General features: G+C 40.8%; 1 protein-coding gene across 13 annotated transcripts in view; it reads left to right on the plus strand.

Moving 5' to 3' along the window:
• add1 (adducin 1 (alpha)) overlaps positions 1-23,655 on the plus strand; it is a 28,469-nt gene extending 4,814 nt beyond the window's left edge. Inside the window, exons 2-19 of one of the 13 annotated variants that reach the window (XR_013845333.1) lie at positions 5,108-5,317; positions 5,818-5,980; positions 6,201-6,352; positions 6,559-6,639; positions 6,844-6,993; positions 7,083-7,226; positions 7,414-7,512; positions 7,875-8,048; positions 8,378-8,629; positions 11,640-11,735; positions 11,877-11,969; positions 14,405-14,561; positions 15,405-15,776; positions 16,776-16,871; positions 19,073-19,110; positions 19,747-19,762; positions 20,441-20,494; positions 21,296-21,342. Coding sequence is in view for 8 of the 13 variants with exons in the window: in XM_080046745.1 (XP_079902871.1) it covers positions 5,123-5,317; positions 5,818-5,980; positions 6,201-6,352; positions 6,559-6,639; positions 6,844-6,993; positions 7,083-7,226; positions 7,414-7,512; positions 7,875-8,048; positions 8,378-8,629; positions 11,640-11,735; positions 11,877-11,969; positions 14,405-14,561; positions 15,405-15,776; positions 16,776-16,871; positions 21,296-21,579 (2,508 nt within the window). In the remaining 5 variants the exon portion in view is untranslated. Of the gene's footprint in view, positions 1-5,107; positions 5,318-5,817; positions 5,981-6,200; positions 6,353-6,558; positions 6,640-6,843; positions 6,994-7,082; positions 7,227-7,413; positions 7,513-7,874; positions 8,049-8,377; positions 8,630-11,639; positions 11,736-11,876; positions 11,970-14,404; positions 14,562-15,404; positions 15,777-16,775; positions 16,872-19,072; positions 19,111-19,746; positions 19,763-20,440; positions 20,495-21,295 lie in introns of all 13 variants that reach the window. The other 12 variants (XR_013845334.1, XR_013845330.1, XR_013845331.1 and 9 more) reach the window with 12 other exon arrangements.
• Positions 23,656-25,657: the final 2,002 nt, after the last annotated feature.

Genomic DNA, 25,657 nt, shown 5'->3' on the forward strand with positions numbered 1-25,657 from the left:
TTCAATGTTGTGATACAGACCTTTTGCCATTCTAGGTACCTCTTAATATCGGTGTGCATTATGCCATTATGAATGCAACCTTTGGTCTACTTCATAAAGAGATGTAACTACTTAGCTGTCTGAGGTCAGCCAGTGTACGTCAGGAAGCACAATGAGCACATATATTAAAGCTAAGATAGATTTGTAGTAACCTATGAGAGGGTTTGCAGCTAGCCTGTGCCGGCCCAGTGTTTCCATCCTTAGGCTGCTGTTTCCGTTGAATCACTTTTGCGTTAGTGTTAGAATCACAAATCATCGCAAATCAAAATAGTCTTCTATTCAATTTCTTACACAAATGCAGGTGGTTTTTACTATACTGTATGAATGTGGAGCCTGAATCATCATCGCAACATTTTCCTGTTGCCTGGATACAGAAACCAATGGATGCATACAAGCCATAGGTTTTCAACATGCAATGAACATGGGGGCGGAAATGGCAGCTTTTGGTCAAATTGTGTTCTGCGCATCAGTGGCCCACGGCACATAAGAGAGAGTGCAACACTTCCCATCAACTTGAGCTGACCTATAGCAGCTTCTATGTGTGGCCTGTGTGCAATAGACGAAACAGATTATTCAATGTTTAGAAAGCGAATTTCCCCAGAGTGTTGAAGAACCACAGCATAAAAAAACTAAGCTTCTGAATAAACTGAATTCGACCTCGAACACTAACCTGATGAACTAATAGTAGAAATATTCAAATTGTCCCTAGCCAGGACCATATATTGAAAGTGGAGGCTGCTATAAATTCCCCAACATTTGCAGGGTGGTGCATGAGTTGCAGCTTTAGGCACACCCATGGTTCCACTCTAATGAGGACATTCCAGTTTGTATTATTGCATGGGTGCGGTTATGAAGGTCAGGGCAAATCTGCCTTTAGGGAGCGAGGCCATCACAAGATGTTTTATTTGTACAATATTTTTTATGGATAAGTGGATTCTGTCTGTCTGTGACTATAAGAAGGTTCAGGTGGAAGAGATGAGCCGTTGTTCTAGTCATGACTTATGGCAGTGATTCCACTCTAAACTGATGCACAATGACAGGTCCTTCTGATGCACATAGACTTTTGCGAACAGAGTTAAACTCCAAATATGATGACCACCATTTCAATTATTTCATCTCTAAAACACTTTCTGTAAAAAAAAAAGTATGTTTTTAATTTAATTTATTAATTTAATTCTCCATTTTAAGAATTTAGTAATTGCCCCCCAACTTGAAGGTGCTCCGAGGAACTTTAAGTTTTTCTTCATTCTTGCACCCCCTTCGGACAGAAGTGGTTGTTTTTACTACCCCAGCTGTTGTTCCTGGGTGACCCGTGACAAAGGCATTAAGAAAGGATTTTTTTTTTTACTGTTTTAGAAATATTTAAAAGTTCCTCATAGCATCTTTAACTACAACTTAATATAAAACAAATGTGCTCTTTTTTTAATTCTGTTGAGTGAGTCCCTGAAGGGTTTTAAATCTAATGTAATCGAGTAATGCATCACTTTGAAGGTGTGCACCCTGTTACACCGACCGGCTTGCAATGTGATGTTGGCCCTACAGCTGTTCTTACATAACGGTAATCTTGTAAAGGCTGTCCCATGTTTCCATGGTTATGTGGTTGGTTTCCATAGTGACTGACTGCACACTCAACAGGAGTGGAGGCTAGCCGAGCCCCTCGCCTACATATCTATGGAGAGAAGTAAAGGAGGTTGGCTCTGTAGATGTGACATGAAAGTACTTTTGAGTTGATGAAGTCACTTCTTGGACGTACGGCCATTGTTATTGCTACATTAACCACAAAAATAAACAACTTTTGGAATTCAGATATTTGTTGTAACAAAAGTTAACTCCACATAATCGGGTGCCCCTGAGATGTTCATGCTGGAATGGAGTCTTGTATTGCACAGCTGGAGTGATTCAGTTAACATTTGTGTCAAGGCACTAAGCACAGCACAGCATTGACTGGATTTACCCATATGTGTTAATCCACATTTATACCATAATGCATTCTGGTTCGTCTTTCGGCTTTACTCAGACATCGAGTTGTTTATAGGGCAGAATATTTGAAAGCTATAGCGATGATTTGGGCTTATTTTCTGATATCCTCCTCCTTGCTTTTGCTGTTCATGTTCTAGCGTTCTCCTTTGTGCAGTTGTGGAGACACTTCAACAATTACCCGTGGTTCTTTCACCCAGTATTTGCAAGTGTTAGCAGATTTTTTTAGTGGTGTGTGTGCTGCAGTGTTTGACTCAATCGGAAGGATCAGATTACACATTTCCTGCAGTGTGTTAGTGCATAGAGAAGCGTCATTGTAAGCAAGATTAACATTAATATTACATTTTGGTTTTAAGTGCTTAAATCAGTTCCTGTGTGTTTCATGAAAGAGCGTATACCTCAGCAACTTTTGTATGGCCTTTGGCAACAATAGCAACCAATGGGCATCTCCAACCACTTGAGATGTTCATGTAGCTGCCTGATGATTTTTAAATAAGTGTCAATGGTTTAGAAAATAATACAGTATGATAACAAAATGGTCAAATTATTTGGTTTATTTTTTGAATAATAATAGCTAAAAATTAGATACAAGCATTTATTAGGTCATGGCAAGATTCCTGTTGTAGCTACTGAGCTTAAGTTGACCATTTTACTGTTTTTGTTAATGACAAGAGGTAGGTGAGCCTTTAAGGTGTTTTAAGTAACAAAATGGGATACTTCAGTGAAAATGCTGACCTATTTGTTTCGCCTCTCAGATGGATTTCTGAACACGTAAAAAAAGGGTCAGTCTGAAGAACAACATGAATGTTTAATGCCTTAGGGCTTTGTCCCTTTGTCAGCAGACATGTTTGCTTCCTCTCCTTGTAGATAGCAACAAACACAAACAACGAACAGTAAACAACACCGCTCAAACAAGTCAAACCAAAGGGAATGAGGTCAGAGTAGCAAAAGTCTGAAAGCATTAAGACCATCTTCCTGTAAACCAGGCTGACATGGGCCAGTCTTGGAGGAGACCATTCTTAGACATACCCCGTCTGTATCTATCAGTATCACCTATGTGTATAGTGTGACTTTTGATTATGTTTTGAGGTGTTTATGAGGCAGATTTTTGATGTGTGTCACACACTGTTGTTGCTTATTTGCCAGCATAATCAACCAATATCAACTGATACTTTGATAGGAAACACAAAGTGCAGTAACTATATATTAAAAAACAACCAAGCAAGTCCTGCTAAACCGTAACTAGCCTAGATTGGCAAAGTAACAACAACAAACTACCAACTCTTCATTGTAGTGGAATTCACAGACAGCTGTGGTTGCCTTTCTGTTAAAACACATTGTGTCAATGTATAATATATATCATAGAAGGATTTATTTTTTTGTAATTATAAGGGAAGAAGAAAGAACACTCTATTTTCGTTTTCATTCCATATTTCCGTTTTTCCGAGGGTGTGTGCAACGTTTGTATGTTTTCTCTTTGTTCCGTGTGTGTAGTTGTAAAATCAGTCTCAAAACACATGAAATGATTTCATTGTGAGGTGAAAACGTGTTTGGACCCTGATTAGCTAAAGAGCCGTGAATACACAAGAACAAACTTGATTTGAACAGGTGACCTGAGCTTTGTGAAAATGTTGGGTTTGATGTTGTGGAAAATCTCCAAACACCAATAAAAGCGGACAGAAACAGAGAGAGGCCCTGCCAGTGCTCAGTGTGATACTGGATGCTTTGTGTTCAGCCTGCTAGTTGTCATGGTGGTTTGGCCTGACCATTTGTATCGATGCGGACTAATGGTCGGCATCACTTTCTGCCAGAGCGGAAGCACCCACCCCACCCATTTGCCCATGCATGCTTTCACTCACTCACTCACTCACTCACTCACTCACTCACTCACTCACTCACTCACTCACTCACTCACTCACTCACTCACTCACTCACTCACTCACTCACTCACTCACTCACACTCACTCACTCACTCACTCACTCACTCACTCACTCACTCACTCACTCACTCACTCACTCACTCACTCACTCACTCACTCACTCACTCACTCACTCACTCACTCACTCACTCACTCACTCACTCACTCACTCACTCACTCACTCACTCACTCACTCACTCACTCACTCACACACTCACACACAGAGCTCATAAGTCAGTGTGTGTCCTTCAGAGTCAGGGCCGAAGAAGTCTGTGATGCTGTGAGGGACATGTGGAGACTCTTTATCCTCAAATAAAGCCAGCCAGCCGGATGGACACGGATCTATAGGAAATCTGTCTGTCTAGTCTCTTTCTGTCTTCAAATAACACCCCAAAGGGACACATAATAATGTGGCTTAATTTAGTTTATTGACTTCCAAGCATACTGCATATAACTAGTTAGGTCCACAACATTAACAATTCCTGGTTGATAATTAACACTTTGCTATTTTGGTTAAAACATGCGGCTATTTTTCGACTTCGAGCTTTTGTTTTATTTTCCTCTGCCCGGCCTTCACAGCTGTGTGTTGTGATTCCAGGAAACATATTGTGGAAATCAATGAGAACCCCCATCTGAGCTTGGATGACTGGTCACATGATCTTGACAGGAAGTAGGGGAGAGAGAGTTTGTGCGATTTGCCTTTCAGGTCTAATGAACCCATTTCCTCTCACGCACACATTCATACACCGATAGCAGGCTAACTATCGACATTCACACGAGGCAATGTGGGTGAAGTGTCTTGCCCAAGGACACAACAACCAAGACACAGGTGGCAGGGCGGGGATCGAACCTCCAAACCTTTGATCACCAGCCGACCCGCTCTACCAACTGAGCCACAGTCCCGCCTCTCTGTTTAAATGCTCCAGCACCCCCCCTCTGTAGAGAGGAAATTTGGGGAACGAGAGGAGTGGGGGGGGGGGGGAAAGACATGCAACAAAGGTCGCCGGCTGGAATTGAATTCGCAACGTTGCGTCTAATATGTTATGTGCGATATAGCCGCAAATTTAGTTTTTTGAGCATAGAGCTGTATGTTTATAATAAAAATGTCCTTGTTTGGTTTTAACTGATAGAAAAAAGTTCAAATGTTATCTCTCTGTGCCTCCCCTCTACAGGAGGCCTAGCCCAGGATGAACGGCGAGTCAGGTGCCGGGGTGGTGACGGCGCCCCCTCCCACCACCGTCCCCCACAAGGAGCGCTACTTTGATCGGGTGGATGAGAGCAGCCCCGAGTACCAGAGGGAGAGGAACATGGCGCCAGACCTACGGCAGGACTTCAACATGATGGAGCAGAAGAAGAGGGTCTCCATGATACTACAGAGCCCGGTCAGTGGAACAGACGCAGTACATAGTCACATTGGCACATTCAATAACACACTTTTAATGAATGGCAAAATACTGTGGTCACACAGCTGACAAACGCACAGTCCCATAACCAGCATTTTTAAAAATGTGAATAGGCTCTTTTACTGTAATGGCAGCAGTCTTCGCAAAGTCACATGATGGATCTAGATTATGCAGCATCAACAGTGTGTCAGCTGAATACCCAGCACAGAGAACCGCACTGTTTAAAGGCCTATTGTATGTATGAAAAGCACTGATGTTTTGAAGTTAAACTCAGGTCAGTGCTGAGAGAAATGTCAAGCTGTCACTTTAAAAAAGAAACCTTGCTGTGTCTCTCTCAACCTTATGAATATACATCCAGTTGCCAGTTGTTTCCCAGTTTTACCCTACAACCAGCTTCCTTACTCAATAGCACCGTCACATACTGGTGGTAATGACAGCAGACGTACTTACCTTTTCTGTATGTGTGGTTTTTTCTTCAGGCATTCTGCGACGAGCTGGAGACGATGATCCAGGATCAGCTGAAGAAGGGGAAGACGCCCACCAGCCTGCTGGCTCTGCAGCAGATTGCAGACTTCATGACCACCAGCATGCCTTCCATGTATCCTGCTGCACCACAGGGAGGCATGGCGGCGCTCAACATGAGTAAGCAGAGATGTGTGTGTGTGTGTGTGTGTGTGTGTGTCTTTCTGACCTCAGCCCTGCTATGTGTCTGTGCTGCTAACAATGAGTCACGCAGCGCAGGCCACAGTTAATTTCTCGACAGAGTCCAGTTGGATTATAGACAGTCTGCCTGTCTAATATAATTGTTTTTCATGTAAGCCCAACCCTGTCTTCCAGTTCTGACCCCATCTCTTCCTCACAGGTTTGGGCATGGTGACTCCAGTGAATGACTTGCGCGGCTCGGACTCCATTTCCTATGATAAGGGCGAGAAGCTGCTTCGCTGCAAGCTTGCGGCCTTTTATCGGCTCGCTGACTTGTTCGGGTGGTCTGAGCTCATCTACAACCACCTCACAGTAAGACGGCTTTCAATTTTTACAGTTAAACTGACCCTAATATATTCCAGAAATGTAGTAAAGATGGCTTTAAAGTTTTCTTCATATCATTAATGCAAAATGCTTTTGGCCTTTCAAGCATCTTTTTTAATGAATTGATTTGACTCCATTGGAGCCAATTGCCATGTCAAACCATAATCAAATGTAACTGTGTTCTTGTTTCTTAGGTCAGGGTGAACTCTGACGAGGAGCGCTTCCTAATTGTCCCTTATGGGCTCCTGTACAGTGAAGTCACTGCCTCCAGTCTGGTGAGAATCTGTGCTGATCTCTCTAATGGAACTGCATGTCTTTCCTTTATGATTTCCTTCAAAATTTCCATTAACGATTTAGTCCATTTAGTTTAGTTCACTTCTAAGCACTTTACAATAATTAAACCCGCATTCACAGCTAAAGTCATTCAACACAACCCTATTACATTGTGTAACCCCCTCTCTGTCTGCCCTGCTATCCAGGTGAAGATAAACCTTCAGGGGGAGATAGTGGACCGGGGAAGCACCAACCTCGGGGTCAACCAGGCCGGCTTCACTCTCCACACGGCCATCTACGCTGCACGGCCCGATGTCAAGTGTATCGTACACATACACACGCATGCGGGTGCTGCGGTAAGGGACAGCGTGTTCAAAGTAATTATATAAACAAGGACATGGACACATCATAGTCTTTTTGTCTTATGTTGTGTGGTATGTTGCAGGTGTCCGCCATGAAATGTGGCCTGCTGCCCATCTCACCTGAGGCACTGTCGCTGGGTGAGGTGGCCTATCATGACTACCAAGGCATAGTGTTGAATCAGGAAGAAGGCCCTATCATACAGAGGAGCCTTGGGCCTAACAGCAAGGTAACGGCAAAGAGATAGAGATATTTGTGGGTGTGTGTGTGTGCGTGCGAATAAGGAAAAACTATAATAAATGTAATAGTTTCATTATAAAACTTGCTTATTATTTATGTCCTAATAAAAAAGTAATGTGTCCTTTTATTGTCGTAAAGTCATTCTTGGCTAAGTCTTAATTTTTCTTGGGTTCAAGGTGCTCATCCTAAGGAACCATGGCTTGGTGACTATGGGCGAAACGGTGGAGGAAGCTTTCTATTACATCAACAATCTGGTCACCGCCTGCGAGATCCAGGTTAGGACACACACTGAGCTCTGTACGAGACGTTCCCTCTCAAATGTCACTCGGCAATGACATCAATTCATGTCAAATCATCTTAAGGGGATATCCATTTGTGGTTTGGTGTACATAACCATGTATTTGTATCATCTAGGTAGTTGTATCTGGTATTATATGTTTGTCTGCATTTTTCACAACAACTGTCTTTGTCCTTTTGTCTCTCCACATTTTTGTATATGTTCATCTTTCTTCGTGTGTGTGTGTTATGTTGGGTGTTTCTGTGTCCGTGTGTCCACATTTTATTTTCCTTCTGGCACCTGTCTGTGCTCTGTCTGTCCTATACCCCTCCTCTTTTCCCCACCACCAATTTCCTTCAGGTGCGAACACTGGCCAGCGCTGGAGGGCCAGATAACTTGGTGATGCTGGACCCTGCGAAATACAAGGCACGGCCACGGGTCCCTGAGCCAGCAAGCGACGGGTCCTCCACATACCCAAAGTGGCAAGTCGGGGAGCAGGAGTTTGAGGCTTACATGAGAATGCTTGACAACTTGGTAAATATAAGCAGTTTTTATACCTTTTGGACTGCTTGACCCAAAGTGCGGGTGGTGTTTCCTACCAATAAGATACTATAAGCTACTGGTGACACCAGACTTTTGCGGAAAAAAACACTGATTGTATTGAGTTGAACAAGGGTGTGTTTTTATTGCCTCTAAATTAAAGTTTTTGCTTGTGAGTATAACTTGTGATTTTATTTCTTTCAAAACATAGTCACCACAATGTAACTTTGACTACGTCTTGACCATGTAACATAGTCTCACTTGTCAGTAACTGTATTATTACATTCTTTAACCCCTGTTGTTCTTGTCTTGTCTTCCCCCAGGGCTACAGGACGGGCTACCCTTACCGCTGCCCGGCACTGAGAGACAAAGGTAAAAAGTACAGTGACGTGGAGGTCCCTGCGTCTTCCCATGGTGGTTACTCCTGCGGGGAGGACAGTGACTCAGGCGCCCGCTCCCCGCTCAAACACAGCTTCCAGCGCGGCCAGCAGCACGACAAGACCCGCTGGCTCAATGCTGCCGGCCGGCCCGACGAGGAGGGGCCCGACGGCGGCAGCCCCAAGTCCAAGCCTAAGGTGTGGACGAACATAACACACGATCACGTCAAACCCTTGCTGCAGTCTCTCTCGTCTGGTGTCTGCGTGCCAAGCTGTATAACCAACTGCTTGGTCTGTGCCTACCTTATTGTTCCATAGTATAGATATCTTTTTTTCCACTACCTTGTTGGTGGAAAAACGGGTAGGTGGTCGGCATCCTGAAGCCCCCCCCCCCCCCCCCCCCCTTCCGGGTACAATGAGGATTGAAAAATACAGCACAAAGCATCAACCTTTTTTAATAACTGACGGCAAAAATGGGAGTCTGTGTCTTCTTGCTTTTCACTACTTTTAGCCTGTTTTAAGACTCGCTTCCTGTAATTTCATATGACCTATTAACCCACCTTTTTTTAATGGAGTTAACTTTGCTCTCTTAATTACTCTGTAGCTCTGAATATATGTTGACCCCCTTTGCTCTTTTTCACCCTCTGGTCTCCTTATGCTTCACGATGCCGGGCCAGCTGCCCACAGCATGCCCCGCCCACTGCATGTGTAGTAGTGAAATGCATTGTTGGTATTGATGTTTTTTTCCCAGAGGAGCGAGCAGCAGGGGTGTGTAGCATGGAAGTCCAGAAGTGGGCAACTGAATGTGGCAAGGCACATTCCTGTAAACTAAACCCCTCTTTAGTTTTTCTCTTTGCTGTTGACTTTGTTGCTCAAACATGATGCAGTCAAAAAGGGATAAAGAAATGTACAGTGAGAGTTGATCCTTTATATCAACCAAAACCTTGTCAGTGTTTGCAATGCCTGCATAAATGAGGGAGTTGGCATGTCTCAAACTAAGAATCTTAAATTACCAGAATGATGCAACATTTGATGAGGATAAAAAGGATTTATTATTACACCACAGAGGAAAATCCCCTTGCCAAAAGAGTTATGCAGCCTTCTCTTCTAAATTTTACACCTTGAACTGCTCCAAGTTGTATGTTTCTGGTTCCTGTATTATTATTTTTTGTTATTCTACTTTAAGTTCATTCTGAAAATTGAAGATCTGCATGAGTGGATTTGTTTTAAGAGAGAAAAAAAAAAGTAAAAAAAAAAAAAAAGCCATGGAATTTGACCTGACCTTTTTGAATCAATTATCTCCTGTTGGGAAAGTAGGAAATGTTGTGTTGTGAGACTCTTTCTCAGTGAGTATATCGTGTTTACATATTCATCTCATAATCGAAACCAACCCAACCCAGCTACTTCCATCCAAGAAAACCCTTTCCCTCATCGAGCCACCTGGTTTTGGCAGCTAATCAGCCAAGCTTAAAGTAAATGCAGGAATGAAGTCATGAGCTTATGCTTTTCCACTGCGGATTACATGCCTAATTTAAAAAAGAAAAAAAATATTTAAAAGTTTTTGCATGAAAAAGTTGAAGATTTGTTTTGTATGATGACCCGCTGCTCATTCAGTTTGGTGCAACAACTTAAAACCTCAGACTTTTTTTCTTTTCTTTTTTTCTTTTCTTTTTTTTTCAATCAAGCTGAGCATTACCAGGTTTTTGTTTAAACTTTATTTCACCAGTATACATCCCATTTGAAATTAAGAATCTCTTTTTCACGGGAGACCAACACAGCAACTGTTATACATTTCCAGACAACACAAAGGACAAAATACACTAAAGTTATCACACATACTAAAATATGCAGTCTAAAGTCAAAACAGGTTCACACAAACATTGTTTGTGTAGAGCTAAGGTATTTATTTTACCTTAAGGGGAAAAATGTAATTTAAGGTTTTATCCTCTGAGGGAAAGTTGCACTGTCACTCTTAGTTTGTAGCGTTGTGACAATGGCTGGGCGTGTGTCCCTCCTCGGGTGTGTTTTTCTCTTATCTCTGTCGTCCTTGTTGTGTGTCAGCCTGGGAAATGACTTTGGTGATGCCAGCTCACCCCTCACTGCCACTCTCGCTTCGTAAGCCAAACTCATCATCCCTGTCAGTCAACCACCCAGCAAACCCCTCACCTCCTGCCACCACCCACCCTCTCACTTCTCACCACCCAAATAACTGTTCACTTTGGTTCTCATTCTGTGATGTTTTCAGTTGATCTTCTTCAGTGTGGCCTTTTTCAGTTTGTTTTTGGTTGGAATAGTACATCAATGATGATGACAAATGTTTTTTTTCCAGCACAAAAACACATCTTACGCCTTAAACTGTCGTCATGCACAAGGTCTTTTCATCAGTTTCTGTCTGACAATCACCAACAGTCATCAACGCCAATATATCAAGTCAAAAAGGGCGTGTGTGTATCCACTTAAAGTAATGAAGTCTTAAACATTTGTTTCCGTTACTAACCTTCACAAGATCAACAGCGATTTCACTATCCAGCAGCCTTTTCTGGGAGTTTTAGTATTTAGCAATGACTCTTTTTAGATTAATGTACATTTTATTTATTTTATACAAATATACCAGCATTAGCTATATTGTGTTAACTTATAAAGAATAATACTTATTATATATTTACTAATTTATTTTACTTGGCCCTCATTGAGCACAATTTTTTCTTGATAAATTCTTTATGACATTAAATTGTTTATGACATTTCAGCTGTGTGCAACAGTTTTTCAATAAATATCACGTAAAAAATGGGACCCATCATGCATCCAAGCCACAGTCAGTGTTTTCGAACCCCACTGCACAAAAGCTAGATGATTAAAAATAAATACTATCTAATACACCCAGGTTGATAAGTAAGCATCAGGGAGCTAATGTAGGCAATGATGTGGAACATTCCCCTCGTACATTTATATATATATAAGCAGCATTTATAAATCTTGCACCTCTTTTCTTAAATGTGCCTCATCATCATTGGTTCACTTTTTACATTCAAACCTGTTTTACAGCCATCCAACTTTGTCCATTTCAGTTCAGCATGGTTCTTGTATTTGTGAAGCCTGCCTAGTATTTTGTCTAAATCTATTTTTGTGCTTGGGTTCTACATGTCATTCAGCAGAATCTGCTATTAGCGGTTTGTTTGTTTTTAACACTGTTATGTGGTGTTTACAGTGGAACAAGGAAGACGGACTCCGCCAGGCTGCCGTAGCCAATCAGTTCATCCCCATGAACACCAACCCAAAAGAAGTCTTGGAGATGAGGAATAAGGTATCAAGTTTTTCTCCCTTTTTTAATTTTTATTTATTTATTTATAAATGCCTTTTACTATTGTGAACCCATCTAAAGCTCATGGTGCACTGTATATTTATTATTCCTTAATGACTTGAAATGTTTTTTTTTTTTTTACAGATCCGGGAGCAGAACCTTCAGGACATAACGACCGCAGGGCCCCAGTCGCAGGTTCTGTGTGCCGGCTCAGTGGTGGAACGCCCCTTTAACCAGGTTGGTGAACATGGCTGCTACAGCTATCCTGACCTGGAGATGAATACTGAGGAAATATTCAACAAATCTCTTATTCACTTTAAATACATAAATCATGATAATTAACATGTATTCTCTCCAGGTCTGGAGTCACCCTTTAAACCAAAATGCTGCAAAGTGTGCACTTTGTGCGTGAAGTTGTCTTCGACACTTCAGTTTTACTAAAAGAAAATTGGTTGAGATCAAAAAGCATTAACTGTAATCTGATCTGACATCAGTTTCTGGAAGAGTAGCTTCACCACCAATGAAAGAGAGCGGAAAAACATGTCCTCCATGTTGTGTCCCAGAGCATGGCGTGACTTTGTAACTGTAACACATTATTCTTTGACTGCAGAGATTGTCAATCTGGCAGGTGAGTAGTGTTTGGGAGTGGTCACCTCAATCTGCTTTCCAAACCTGCCAGCTCAGGTTGTGTCCATATGCATACGTTGTTTTTCTTTCATAATTTCTTGGTCGTTTTTATTTATTTTGCATTCTCTTGGTCGGTAATTCACGAGTTACAGCTGATGATTTTGGTCTCCTGCAATGTTTGACAAAATCCCCCGCTCCAGTGGGTCCAGTTTGCATGGCCTGCCCTCCCTTTGCTTCAGCTCCATTTTTTCATTTGTGAAACTCCTGGGACATTTAACCCAAACACCACGGGGAGCAGGACATCAGCAAATTAACAGAGCTTCTAGTTTAATAAGTTTTAGGCGTATAGCTAAAACTAAAGCCAGCAGCAAGCCAAGCAGTCCGAAGGAGGCCTTGATGTGCTGTTCATGTGTTAAGCCTCAGATTGTATGATGTTTGTATGACCGTTTGTATGACCGTTTGTTCTTTACAATGCATGCTCTCGGCTATTTGTTCCATCACTGCCATGCTTTTCACTGCCAACCATCTGTCTTGGCATGCCTTTCCAATGTTTATATATAACATGTAAAGTCTGTGTGGTACTTGTGTTTGCAGAGGTGGAAAGTAAATTATCAAAGACAAATGGAACATATTATTAAATCCTGCTTTTAACAAGATTTCAAATGGCTATTAAAAATTAGTTTTTGTTTTAAAACTTACTTTGGTTTACACTGTGCTTCAGAACTTCTCTAAAGGGCAATCTCTTGACATTTTCATATATTTTTCCCAAAGTAGCCATTTTATTTTACTATCAACTAGAGAAATGTTCAAAACAAGTAGCCTCATGTCAGCTTGAGCATCACTTGGAATATAGTGTTTGTACTCCAGTGAGATATCAGAGTACTCTTTCCACCTTTGTGTGTTTGTGTGAATGGTGGCACGTTCCCCAAACGTCTTCACACATTCCCCGCCTGCCTGACAGACTGCTGATTTGAATGTTGCTGGTGTTTTAAGAGCTGGGTTGTGCCCCCTCCTCTTCCTCTTTACTGGGTTTGCTATTGCAGGACGCCCCTCTGTCTGACTGTACAGACACTATTGATGGCCTCGATGTGTCCGAGGGGTCCTATAGTCCTGCTAGATCAATTAGAAAGGTACTTACTGCTCAAGTCACTCATACTATTCACCTGTACTTCACACACCATCCTCCAGTCATTCCTCTGAGCCTGCAGATAAGCACTATACTATAACTACAGTTTACATCCGGGCCTGTGTTGATAACGGTAAATTTGGCACCAGAATGAGTCCGATTTCTCTTTTGTTATGTCTGTATGGTCGTGTCATGTTGTCTGATATATACAGTATGTGTATGAAGAGCAGGAAAACTTTGTTTCTAATTGAATTAATGAATTTTTTGTGCCAGCTAGGATGCTTGAGGTGATTTCATGAGTTTCCCCAGGAGAGATTTTCCACCATTGATTTGAAAATGTATTGTTGAGAGTGGAAGTGGGCAGATATAAGATCCAGTGATGGTGGTGCTGCATGTAATGTACAGGGTTTAATAGGGTTGGTTAAGTGTTGATTATGGAAAAAACTATATCTGACTCTTTTCATGTTGGTTTATTGCAGTCAGTTTTTTTCTTTATTTTTTCTTCACCATGGCTACTTCCTGTGCGCCTGGTGATATAGTAGTGACTTGAACTCTTTCAAATCTGTCACTGCTTTTTTGTAATTGTGTGCTCATTCTTAATATAATAAGAAGTTACAACAGATGCTTCCTGAATTTTTAAACGGCCTGTTTGCTCAAACGTATGCTCTGAAAGTAAACATTTATTCATCTATAGCTGATACTTCTGCCCAGGAATAAAAGTTATTTGTGTTAACATGCTCTAATCTTGTCCTGTTCAAGTCTATAAATATATTAGATGTTCTGCAAGTTGTTTTTTTAAACTAGTTAAGCTAGTTTTAAAACATATTAAATCTTTACATGTGCAACCTGCAGTGACTGCTTGTCTGCCCTCCCCCCTTTAGTCTCATCTCTTTCTGCCTTCCTTCTATGTGTCCTGAAGGGGGAGCTAGTGACCGCGTCCAAGGCCATCATTGAGAAGGAGTACCAGCCCAATGTCATCGTCAGCAAGCAGGGCCCCAACCCCTTCACCAAGCTCACCGACCAGGACATGGAGGAATACCGCAAGGAGGTGGAGCAGAAACAGAAAGGGCCCGAAGGTAAAGCTTACCAGTGGAGGGGAGAGGTTGTGAATTTGTGCGATACTAGCGATATATTTGTCACCCCTCAACCTCTTTTTGTAATGGCATTTCTCTTAATGTTTTGGTTTTCTGTTATGAATGAAATTAGATTCACAAATGGTAAAGAAAAATGTTGTCCGCTTACACCGAATTTGCTGACATTTTCTCTTTTAGGTATAGAAATTGACAACACTACATTGTTTGTGAAAAATCTTTTTGCTTTTGTTTCTTGGCCATGGGATGTGGTTGAATCCCATTCTGACTTGATAATGAAAGATGCCCATAATAACTATTGTAGCGAGCATCTATACCGACACAGAGGAGAGTTTACTTGCATTTAATTGTTAGCATTTTTATGGTAGATTTGCATTCCGTTGAAAACAGGAAACTGTTGTGTAATTCACAGCTCCCTCCTTTTGTTAGCACTTTTCCTTGACCCCTGTCGTAGTATAAACAATGGCACTTATATGCGTCATATGTAAAAGGAAATAATTGAGTAGAGCTCACCTCAGCGGTTGAGCTATTGATGTTTTCAGCTCCAGTTATGTGCTGCTGTTTTAAACATACTTATCATAAAAGTAGAACGATTATTAGAAGATACCTCTTGCAGAATCATGCAAAAACCTTGTGAAATACAAATTGGCCAAACTGTGATGTTATCTCTCCACACACACACACACACACACACACACACATACACACACACACACACACACACACACACACACACACACACACACACACACACACACACACACACACACACACACACACACACACTCGCACACACACACACTCGCACACACACACCTGAATTCACAGAGCAGGGACGACACCATAGTAGGGAGGGCTCGGCCTCCAGCAGCGTACCCTGTTCTGAGCCAGAAACCCTACAGAGGAGCCCGGCTGTCTCTGTGTCCACGCCGCTACCGTCTTCCAATGACTCTCCCAGCATGGAGAAAGCCCCTCCTCCGCCTGCCACACCCGCTACGCCCGCCACACCCGCCTCAGAGCAGGACTCCATTGGGGCAGAGCCGGCTCATGGGGGCTCTACGGAGGCCTTTCTAGATGACGTTTTTGCGATCACGGACGAGACTCTCTCCGCTCCAAATTCCCCCCAAAAGGAGTTCCACTGCGCCGTGCTGCGAGCCCTCAGCAAAGAGCCGTCAGTGGTAGAGGCAGATCAGGCTCCAGGTATACATCACATGAAGCGGAGTGGTGCCTTTTTTTTTTAAATCTGGCCTTCCGCTTCCCTTCTCTCCCCCCTGCTCAACATTGGCCCATCTCACTACATACTGCTGCAATGGGATTGTGGGATATCCCTGTCTGCTGTGTCCTCTCCTTTTTTTATTTTTTATCTGGGGGTTCGGAGTCTGCTACTGCTGCCATTTTGTTTTTACCAAGGCCAAGCAACCTCCCTACCCCACAGTTCAATCTTCGAAAAGCCTTTGCTTGATTATTTTTCCCCCTCATCCCCCTCTCTCTCTCTGTCTCTGATGTCTTGTGCAAAAAGGCATCAGAGCTCTGGCAGATCAGATACCTTTTCTGTGGTTTGATTGGACGAGGAGCTGAGTAAAGGGGATATAAGGGTTCCAAGTGAGCTCATTTTGAGATAGGAAACCCGCCGCTTTGAGGGTGCTCTTCAAGTGTTAAAAAATGCTTTTGCAAATGGAGTGTCGTGAAACCTTTTGAGGAAGCGGTGTCGACGCTCAGTTTTCCAATCAGAGCTTCCCTCGTGTGTGTGTGTGTGTATACATAAATAATGGTGTCCTCCTTCTCTTCCTCTTCCATGCTAACCTGTCCTGATTATTTGTTGGTGTCCACTCTCACTCCTGTGCCACTGATTTTTTTTTTTCTTTTTTGATTTTTCCAATAAAACCCAATGTTAGTGAATAATAATTTGAAAGTTGATTTCACTGGGATTCATTTGAAGGCTTTTGCACTGTTCTCCTGGATAAAGACTTCCTTCCTGATTTTGGTTCTTTGTGTTCTCCTTCCATTTTCCTTGTGTTGCGATGTTGTTGGTGTTGACATCCTAAGATTCTTTTAAGACAAAAATGTTTGGTTCAATCAAAATTGAAACATTTCACCTAATAAATGATTCCAAGGCTCATTTATTTGGCTTTTCTGGATTTACATTCCTTTTCATCATTATTATTCGTAGACGACTCATTGTGGTAAACACTCTTTCAGACCCGGAGCAACCAGAAGAGCCTGAGGAGTCTGAGGAGCCCAAAGGCCAGGAAGCCACCGCCACGCCACCCAGCACCCCAGTCCGAGCAGGAGAAGGTAGGTTGGCCCTGACATAACTCGTCTACCCGGACCGCCTGATTTCAGCATGGGTTCCTCCAGTCGTCTGGCTTGGTTTTGGGGGTTTTCTTTCTCTAGGGTCTACTACACTACAGAAGGAATGCAGAGGCTCTTTGCCCATCCACTTGCCTGTGTCTGTCTTGGGGTCTCTCTTCATGTTGTGGTTCTTTTAGTAATAATAATACTACTACAGGTGCTGTGCTGTGTTTTCTGTAATAACAGGCCAAGAGGTTTTTTTTTAATTATGTTTGTGCTATGGGAGGTGGGTAATAACAAATGCATGCTTTAACACAGTCTCCACACATAAGATAGGATAATATAAGGTAGAACTTTATTTCATCCCAAAGGAAATTATTTTGCCAGGTGGCTCCAAAATTTCAGAAACGAAAACAAAGAATACAAAATAAGTGAAATATGAAATGTATCCAAAGTATGTCATTATTTCAACAGCATGTAAGGAAATATTTTGGAAAGAAGATGAGTGACCTATTGAATAGAAACAATAAGATGTATCAAAGTCTAGACGTTTCAGACTATTTCTGCAGTTTAATATTTATTTTTCCCTCTTGGTCTTTATTACTATTGGATTACACCTATGCATAGTATTATCTAGGATGATACCAGAACTAAAGAAAATAAAACGATAAAAAAGCTATAATCTTAGTTAACTTTAATAATAACTGGCATTATTCCAGTCATACACTTTTATTATAGTCAGCAGTGTTTCCCCTACCATTATACAGGCCTGGCGGCCCCGCCAGGCCAACGGGACCCCCCGCCAGGCCAACAGCTGCCCGAAAAAAAAAAAAAAAATGTAAAAAAAAAAAAAAAAAAAAAAAAATTATTATTATTTTTTTTATTTTTATTTTTTTGTCTGCACGGCGCGATGCGCGTGTGCATTTGGAGCGCACATGTCAAACAGGGAAACTGACGAGAAAGAACCTTCCTTTATAGGTCCATGGCATACATTGGAGATATTTAGGACTCATTAACAGGGAGTTGAACAGGAAAAAGTTCTGAGCAAAACTTAGAAAGTTAAAGTCTCTACGTCGCCGTGGCAACCAATCTGTATCAACAGCGGAGACAGCGCAGCAAGTTATCTTGAAAACAGCAGGCTATTGTAGCCCTACAAGCTTTATTTTTTGGTATTTTCAATGCTACTTTATTTTTATGTTTTAAATTGAGAACTAGGCTACATGAAATATAATGGTCGGAATATGAAATTTGGCTAAATTTGCACACATTTTGATTGATAGGCTAATCATGATGTGTAGCCTAGGTTAATTTATTTATTTTAAATGAATATTTAAATAAATTAAAGAAAATGTTTCATGATCCAGATTATTCCAGAAATTAATACTAGACAGGACATACCTGTCTATATTAGGTCTTCGTGTTTATTGTATTTTATTTTCATATCTGTGTTTTTCTTCAATAGTTTATATGGCTTGTGTCTCCAAATTATTCCAGAAAATTGTTTTAGGCAGGACATATGACAGCTGTTTACAGAGCAAAAAAAATAAAATCAGATTTAGCTTCTCAAGTGCACCAGATGCATTTAAGTTTAAAATGGTAAAGGTTTTCTTCCGCAGGGGCATGCCCCAAGACCCCACTAGAAGGTCCATTCTCCCCCAGCAGTCTCAAAAAATCCTGAGGGAAACACAAAATGTACAAACGTACCGAATGTGAAGGCATAACCCTATGCCCTAATTTGTAGCGGGCTGTCAAAAGAGGCTCATCCATATTACGGTTAGTTTTGGTCAATTTCTACAATAAATTTGGTACGCACGCCGCGCGCAGACTCTTTATCAGCTTTAACCACCGGGCCTAAAAAAAAATCTAGGGGAAACACTGGTCAGGTAGGGTGGGGTAGAATAGCTTTGATCGCAGGTGTAATCTAATGCCTGTAATGTTGTTATATAACATATGTCTTTATATGTACGGTATCTCCTTGACCCCTTCACTTCCATTCTCCATCTTTGTTTGGGGTGTACTAAGAATGGTTCCCAAACCATTCTTTAAAAAAAAAAAAAAAACTTCTGGTGTTTTATTTTTTCCCCTCTATTTTACATTTTAATTTATTTTTTTTTAATTTAACTCAGTGCCTGTGGTTTGATCTGCATAGACATTTGTTTCTACTTGTGCTTTTTTTTCTTCTTTGTGGCTGCGATTACAATCAGGAGATGGAAAAACAAAAGAGTACCTGTTGCCATAGTAAGTACGTACTGTTCCAACTGCTCACCACCCTCCTTATTACCCATCACCCTCCATGCCCGTGTTTGATCTTTTACCCTTTTTATTTGTCTTTGCATGGCTACTCTAGTAGAGCTGTTGTGTGGTTTTCAACTAACCCGTTTTCTCTGGGTTTGAGACTGTTCGTCGGTTCTAACTCTTCTAAATCTCTTTCTCTGGGTTGACGGGGATTATTTTAGAGCTCCTCCTTCTTTTGTCCTTAGCCACGATTCACTGTTTCCACTTTATTAATAAAAACACATGTAAAAAAATGTCTCCAAGAAGTTATTATGATGGAATATTTTCATCTATTTCTTAATTTCAGGTATGATCTTTATATCTGTAATACCTGTGATAATCCTGTCCCATTTACCAGAATGACAGTGACCTGGTCTAAAACTAAAAGTGGAGGATGGTCCTGAAGTAGTCCCTTACAAAACTCACCAAACCTTTTCTGTTAGATAACCTCTCTTTTTCTTCCTGACGATGGTTCACTAACCAACCTCTCTTGCACATATGCACATCCTATAAATGTTATATGACCCTATATATGTTTGTTTCATGGGGAAAAACCTCAGGTAATGTCTTTTTTAAAATGTTTTGAATGCTGTTTGTCTTTCAGACGAGTTCTTTACCAGGTACATCAGTGCTTTACTTGAGTGTGTGGCTTTCCAACCCAACTTGCTGCTGTTGGCTTTGCTAAGATGTCTCTTTTGGTTGAGCTTATAACATGGTTGAGGGCCGGTGCTTGGCTGCGTGGTGTTGTTTAGTCTCCATGTTTATCTGTGTGTTGGGCCTCAGTCTCTGTTCTGCCAGACATGAGAGTTGTGAAATGAAGGCTGATCTGTATTGTTGTCTCAGGTTATGACAAAGGGTTTTGTCATTCTTGTCTGTGTAGCATGTGAGCAATATTAAAAATGGAACAAAGCTATAGTCGCACCTGACTGCACCGTGTGAGCTTATACCTGAGCTTTTAGAAGGTGTTCAGCTGCTGTTTGGGCCAATGACACATGACCTGCTGGATCCAGCACCAGTACTTTGCTTCCTAACTCTTTTTAGCTGGGGGTATTTTTTCAAATGTAATACTGCACTCACAGGTTATGACTTTCTGCCTCTCGATGAGCATTCAAGGCCTTATATTAATTTACTCATCCCTCTGAGCTGCGCCAGTTTAAATAAATTTAACATGACCGCCTCCGCTGACTTTTTGTGTAACCTCAATTGTGCGATTATGTTTTCACAATCTTTATAAACATTGCTGTTTTTAAATTGTTAAACGTTTTAGACCCCATACATTTGTGTCTGTTTGTACACAGGGTGCAAATGAACAGCGGAACTGTACTCGTTAAGATTTCCCTGCTTAAATGAAGGTAAAAACAAAAATGCCGTGTACGAGCGTTGGGATGTCAAAATATAGGTGAAATAAAAAGGATTTGGAGAGAAAGATGAAATCCCGATTTTGAGAATTTTTTTTATTGTTAATGGTAGGGAGTATTGATGTCGAGTCGTGGAGAGACACTTTTGTTGTATGTAAAGCGAGGCAGTGCATGTTGTTTGGGCTTTTGGTTAGATTTGAGGTGTATTGAAGTTGGAGCCAGCGACTGAAGAATGCTTGTTCTGAAGAATGCTTGTTGTCAAAAAAAATCTAGTGTTAATATACAGCCTAGGCTCTGCAAACTGCTATGTAACCAATGGGGCCCACTATAGCTAGTAAATATGACCATTTACAGAGCCTAGGCTGTGTATTACAGCTGAATTTTTTTAAAGCGCACATACAGTATGGACAGGTAGCACTTATCGTAAGGAAATATTCACTGATTTTGACAACAAGAATGATCTGCAACCGCTGACTCCACATTTTTAAGAGTGTTTTATAAAATGTCCTTGTCAGCTTTTAGTGGGAATGGTGTTAAGACTTTTGTGCTTTTAAGTCTCTGCTAAACTAAGGTGCACATGCTTTCTTCATGTTGCTCAAAGTTAACAGTACATATCTTGAACTTGTTGAAATACCTCAAAAGGATTAAATTCATAGAAAATCACCTGGGTTTTAACAGCTTATCCAGGGGTCGCCTTGCTTGTAGTCGCCGCCTCAGTGGTGTGGGCGCAGATCCATCAGCTTGTTTTCTGTGATCAATAACATCCCCTCTCTTTCTCCCTCCCTCCCACCATAGAGTCCCTGCCTGATCAGACCTATAAGGATGAGAGCGACGCCGCCACCATGAGACAGACCCTTCCAGACCTGACACCCGACGACCCCTCCGACGCCCCCGCCCTCCCCACAGAGGACTCAGCCCCGGTTGTCGCGGACACAGACGCAGCCGAGGTGGAAGAGCCAGCTGATGCCGGGGACCAGGAGGGAGAAGAAGAGTCTCCCAGCAAATCACCCTCCAAAAAGAAAAAGAAGTTCCGCACTCCCTCCTTCCTAAAGAAAAACAAGAAAAAGACTGAGTCCTAGATCAGTGGGGGGGAATGTTGGAATCGGTCTTCACGGCTGGCCCTCACTTTTTTAATTTTCGCTTTTTGTCTGCACCCTTTCGAGCAAGCCACATTTAGACACAGTTATGCTTTTTTGTTTTGTTTTTGATATTATTTTGTCGCTGGCTTATTAACCTATTTTTCCTCGTTAGTGTGTGCCAATTTTGTATACAGTGTAAAAAAACAAATCAAAAGATTGATTGCATAAAGGTTTTTAATTATTAGAGTCTTTTAGTTGGGAGTGAGTGATGCATACTGTCTTGTCCACTCCATCTGGCCTTTTCTGCATGTCTCTTACTACAGGCCCTGCCTACTCAATGTGAGGTTTTAGGGTTCCATCTCCCTACTTTTTTTTTTAAGAAGAGTATTACTAAACTTGTAACCACTAGAATGTATTGGGATTGTATCGAGAAAAAATAATGTCTCAAGTGTCTTTTTTTTAAACAGTGAATGCAGAAAGAGAAGTTGGTTCCCTCTCATTTAAACTGGTGGTAAATTCTGACAGTGAAATCTACAAATGGCATTGTGCTAATTTTACATCTGAAGCAGTGCACTGATGTGATTACAATGTTAACAGACCAGAAGAACTATAGATGGAAAATACAATCATACAAAGTCCATAATAATGTCTCCATACTCTAATATTATGATTAAATCATCCACATACAAGCTAAATCACACCTGTTTGACTTTTTTCTATCCATGAGCATTTGACAACCTTAACTTATAGGTATCTTATTAGTGCTTAACTCATCATATTATGTGAAAGATTTGTTTTGGTATTTCTCAAACGAGATTCATCTGCAGTCCTGCAAACCTGCTAGCGATATTGATTGAGTGTAGTGTAGTGATGTCAAGCGCAGCCCACAACGAATTGCAAGTCATCCTGGGAATTGTTAGCAAGTATTGTGCTTATTAATTATTCCAATAGTCAATCATTTTACACTCCTGCCTGTACTCTTCAGTATTGAAGAATGTGAAACAAGAAATTCTCAGTTTGTTTTTCATTTATTTTTAATGATTTGAGCCTGACTTTGTTCATTGATGACTGTCTCTTTTAAAAAAGTCAGAAATGCTTCATATTGTGCGAGTTTACATATTTAATTTTGTTCTCTTGCTATGTACATTTTTTATTTTTTTTAACCTGTGGTTATTCTCTCAAAGTAGATTGAGCCATGATTGCTTGCTGTGAGAGAGCACTGTGAACCTCTTCTTTTATAAACCACTGTCTGTGAGCTCATAGCACACGTCTTGCTTTTTAGATGGAGCACTCACAAAGATACATCTGTTACAGAACATGTAAATTACAAATGGCACTGTTGAAGAAGCTGCATGATCAATCATATTTCAGAACCACTGCACCTGAACTTCCCAGTGTAAAAGGCCCACTCTGAGAAAATACACTCTATAAATGAATACCTTTCTGTTTCCAGTTGCAGTGAAGACACGATGTACACTGGAGAAACAATTCAGTTTTGTTGTTTTTATATGTCACTGCTGTGTAATCAATGGTGTGATGGCAAGAGAGCTGTGTTTTAAAAAGGTTGTGGGGCATTAATACAAATGCCACCTCTAATACACATTGCTTCCTAACTCGTGCTTATTCATCCTGTTTGAGTGAATGGTTATTCCTCAGTCTAACTCATGGTGACCATAAAGACAACATTAACTAACATTGGTACATACAGGTGCATAATGTCTAACCCATGAAGGACTGCATGTGTAGAGTGCTTATTATAGAGCGTGTACTGTCCCTTTTTAAATGACTGTAACTATACCCTTATTATTTGAATTATATTTTACATTTTAGCTTAAGCCTGTCAATAACATTACTAGAGCCCTCGTAGTGTTTTTTAGTTTTTATTTAAATCACCTATAGATTTTCTTTGTTTGAAATCTCACAGCTATGCCGATGTGTATCCTCTGTCTGAACTTCTTCCGATTTCAAATGTCTCATCATTATACCATCTACAGTACATACAACTTCCGCCTCTCTTTTCTCATGGTCAGCCTCTTTTACAACCATGAATAAAAAAAAACACTACCATGAAAGTCAGTATTGTGTGATTGTAGTCATTGGTGTAGAATTCCTGGAAGTTAATGTAGATTAGACCTAATTGGCAAGTGATTGAACAAATTAATCAAAACACAAACATATCAGCCGTGGTATATGTTGGATTTTGTGCATACTAATTGAAGTTCATGATGCATCCTTCTGGGTAATGGTGTTTAATTATCAGGAATTAATGGACGTTTATTTGCGCTATGCATTAGCGGCAATGTTAGGCCCTATACATATAGAGATACTTTATTAGTTTTTAAATTTTGAGCACAATGGTTAAATGTAGCCTATATTTCAGAAGAACTATATTAAAAATTATGGAACATTTTAAATAATGGAGAAAAATTTACTATACAAAACAAATGCGTTTATTCCAATGGTATTTATTTAACCTGTTTTTGAAGTAAAGCCGTGACGTCATATTGTACATTATGATTCCGTACTGATTTTGATCGAGCGTTACGTTTTACAGACACAACAATTGACTTAATGTTACTTTCTCTGGTTGACTTCACCATATTGTGCACAACTGCTGTTGTCGAAGGAAAAATAACTGGAAAAAGTTCACAGTTGAAGAGAAATACAAATATTGTTATAGCTATTGTTATAGCTAACCGAGCTGTCACTGAGAAGGTAAGTAGGCCTACTCACATAGCTAACTTTTTTTTTTCAAGCTAGGTTTGAATGTGGTGCTTTTGAACCACTCATTCTGTTCAGTTAAATGCACATGACTGTCTAAACACACTGCTAACATTAGCAAAATGTGTTTTCGTGGCTTGTACGATACACTTGGAGAAGTGTAGAAGAAAAGTTAGGAAACTCAGCTTATTTGGTATGTTCTGGGATGGTTAATTGCAGTAACGCTCGTGGCACGCTGGTGCAGCAATACTCCGCAGCAATGACTTACCCAGCATTACTACGATGTTATAAAACAACATAATAAATATGCATACATGCATATTACAATATGCCTACAATTAAAATGACTTATCATGCATTTTATCACGTGTTTTATTATTGAATTAGCCTTTTAGGCTACTACTGTTTATTTAACATGTTAGCTGTATGCTGCATGCTGTCAGTTAAAAAAAACAATTTACTTAATATGTTTTGTATAGTTTAATCAATATCTATGCCCCTAGGATTTGATGAATTTGTGTGTGAAGCTTTACAATAAAAATTATCTTAAAAGTAAACAATATCTGTCAAATAAATGCAGTAAAGTGAAATGTGCAGTGTTTTGGTAAAAAGTAAATATTTCACATTATATATTTCTTAATTGAACGTCACTTTAGTAGGTTTTACACTAGGAAATTCCCCCCTAGTAACACTTCGATGTAATTATGTTTCTCTCAGTAATACACTGGTTGTCTGTGTGTCTGGTTACTTTGACTTGTATTTCTTATCTAGTTTAAGTTACTGTTATTTTTATTCTTACCTGAGCCTATTTATTGTCCAGCAATGTTTTAGTTTTTACCTCAGTACTTCCCCATGTCAGCATTTAAAAGGTGCTTATATACCTGATTGTAAGTCCTTATTATATAGAAGTGTCTAAAAACCAGCTTGCTATCTATGTGTCACAGGAGCCAATAAATCTTCAGAAAGGATAAGAAAATATTCTGGACGAGATCAGTGACAGCAAACTGTGAGGGAGACAGCGTTTCAAAAAACATCAAAAAGATGGCTCACAGTCGAAGTTTTGACCGTTCAGTGAGGGATATGGAGTGGGGAGACGTGCTGTATACTCTCCAGTCGGTGATTGGCCAAATGTTGAGAGAGACACCCCGTGCTGCACCTTCCTCTGAGCCTCTGCCTCCTGGGGTGGACAGCTACCCACAGCCAGTGGAAGGTCTGAATGAAGGATATACTGCGTGCTATCCACAGGGAGCAGCTCCTCCACATAGTTTTGTGCGGCCTAGTCCGTGGATGGCTGACCATGGCCCGTCAGCTTCTCCCCTCAGATACCAAGAACTACTGTGTGATCCAGACATCATGC

This window comes from Ammodytes marinus (assembly GCF_949987685.1).
Source record: "Ammodytes marinus genome assembly, chromosome: 18".
Taxonomy (NCBI): domain Eukaryota; kingdom Metazoa; phylum Chordata; class Actinopteri; order Uranoscopiformes; family Ammodytidae; genus Ammodytes; species Ammodytes marinus.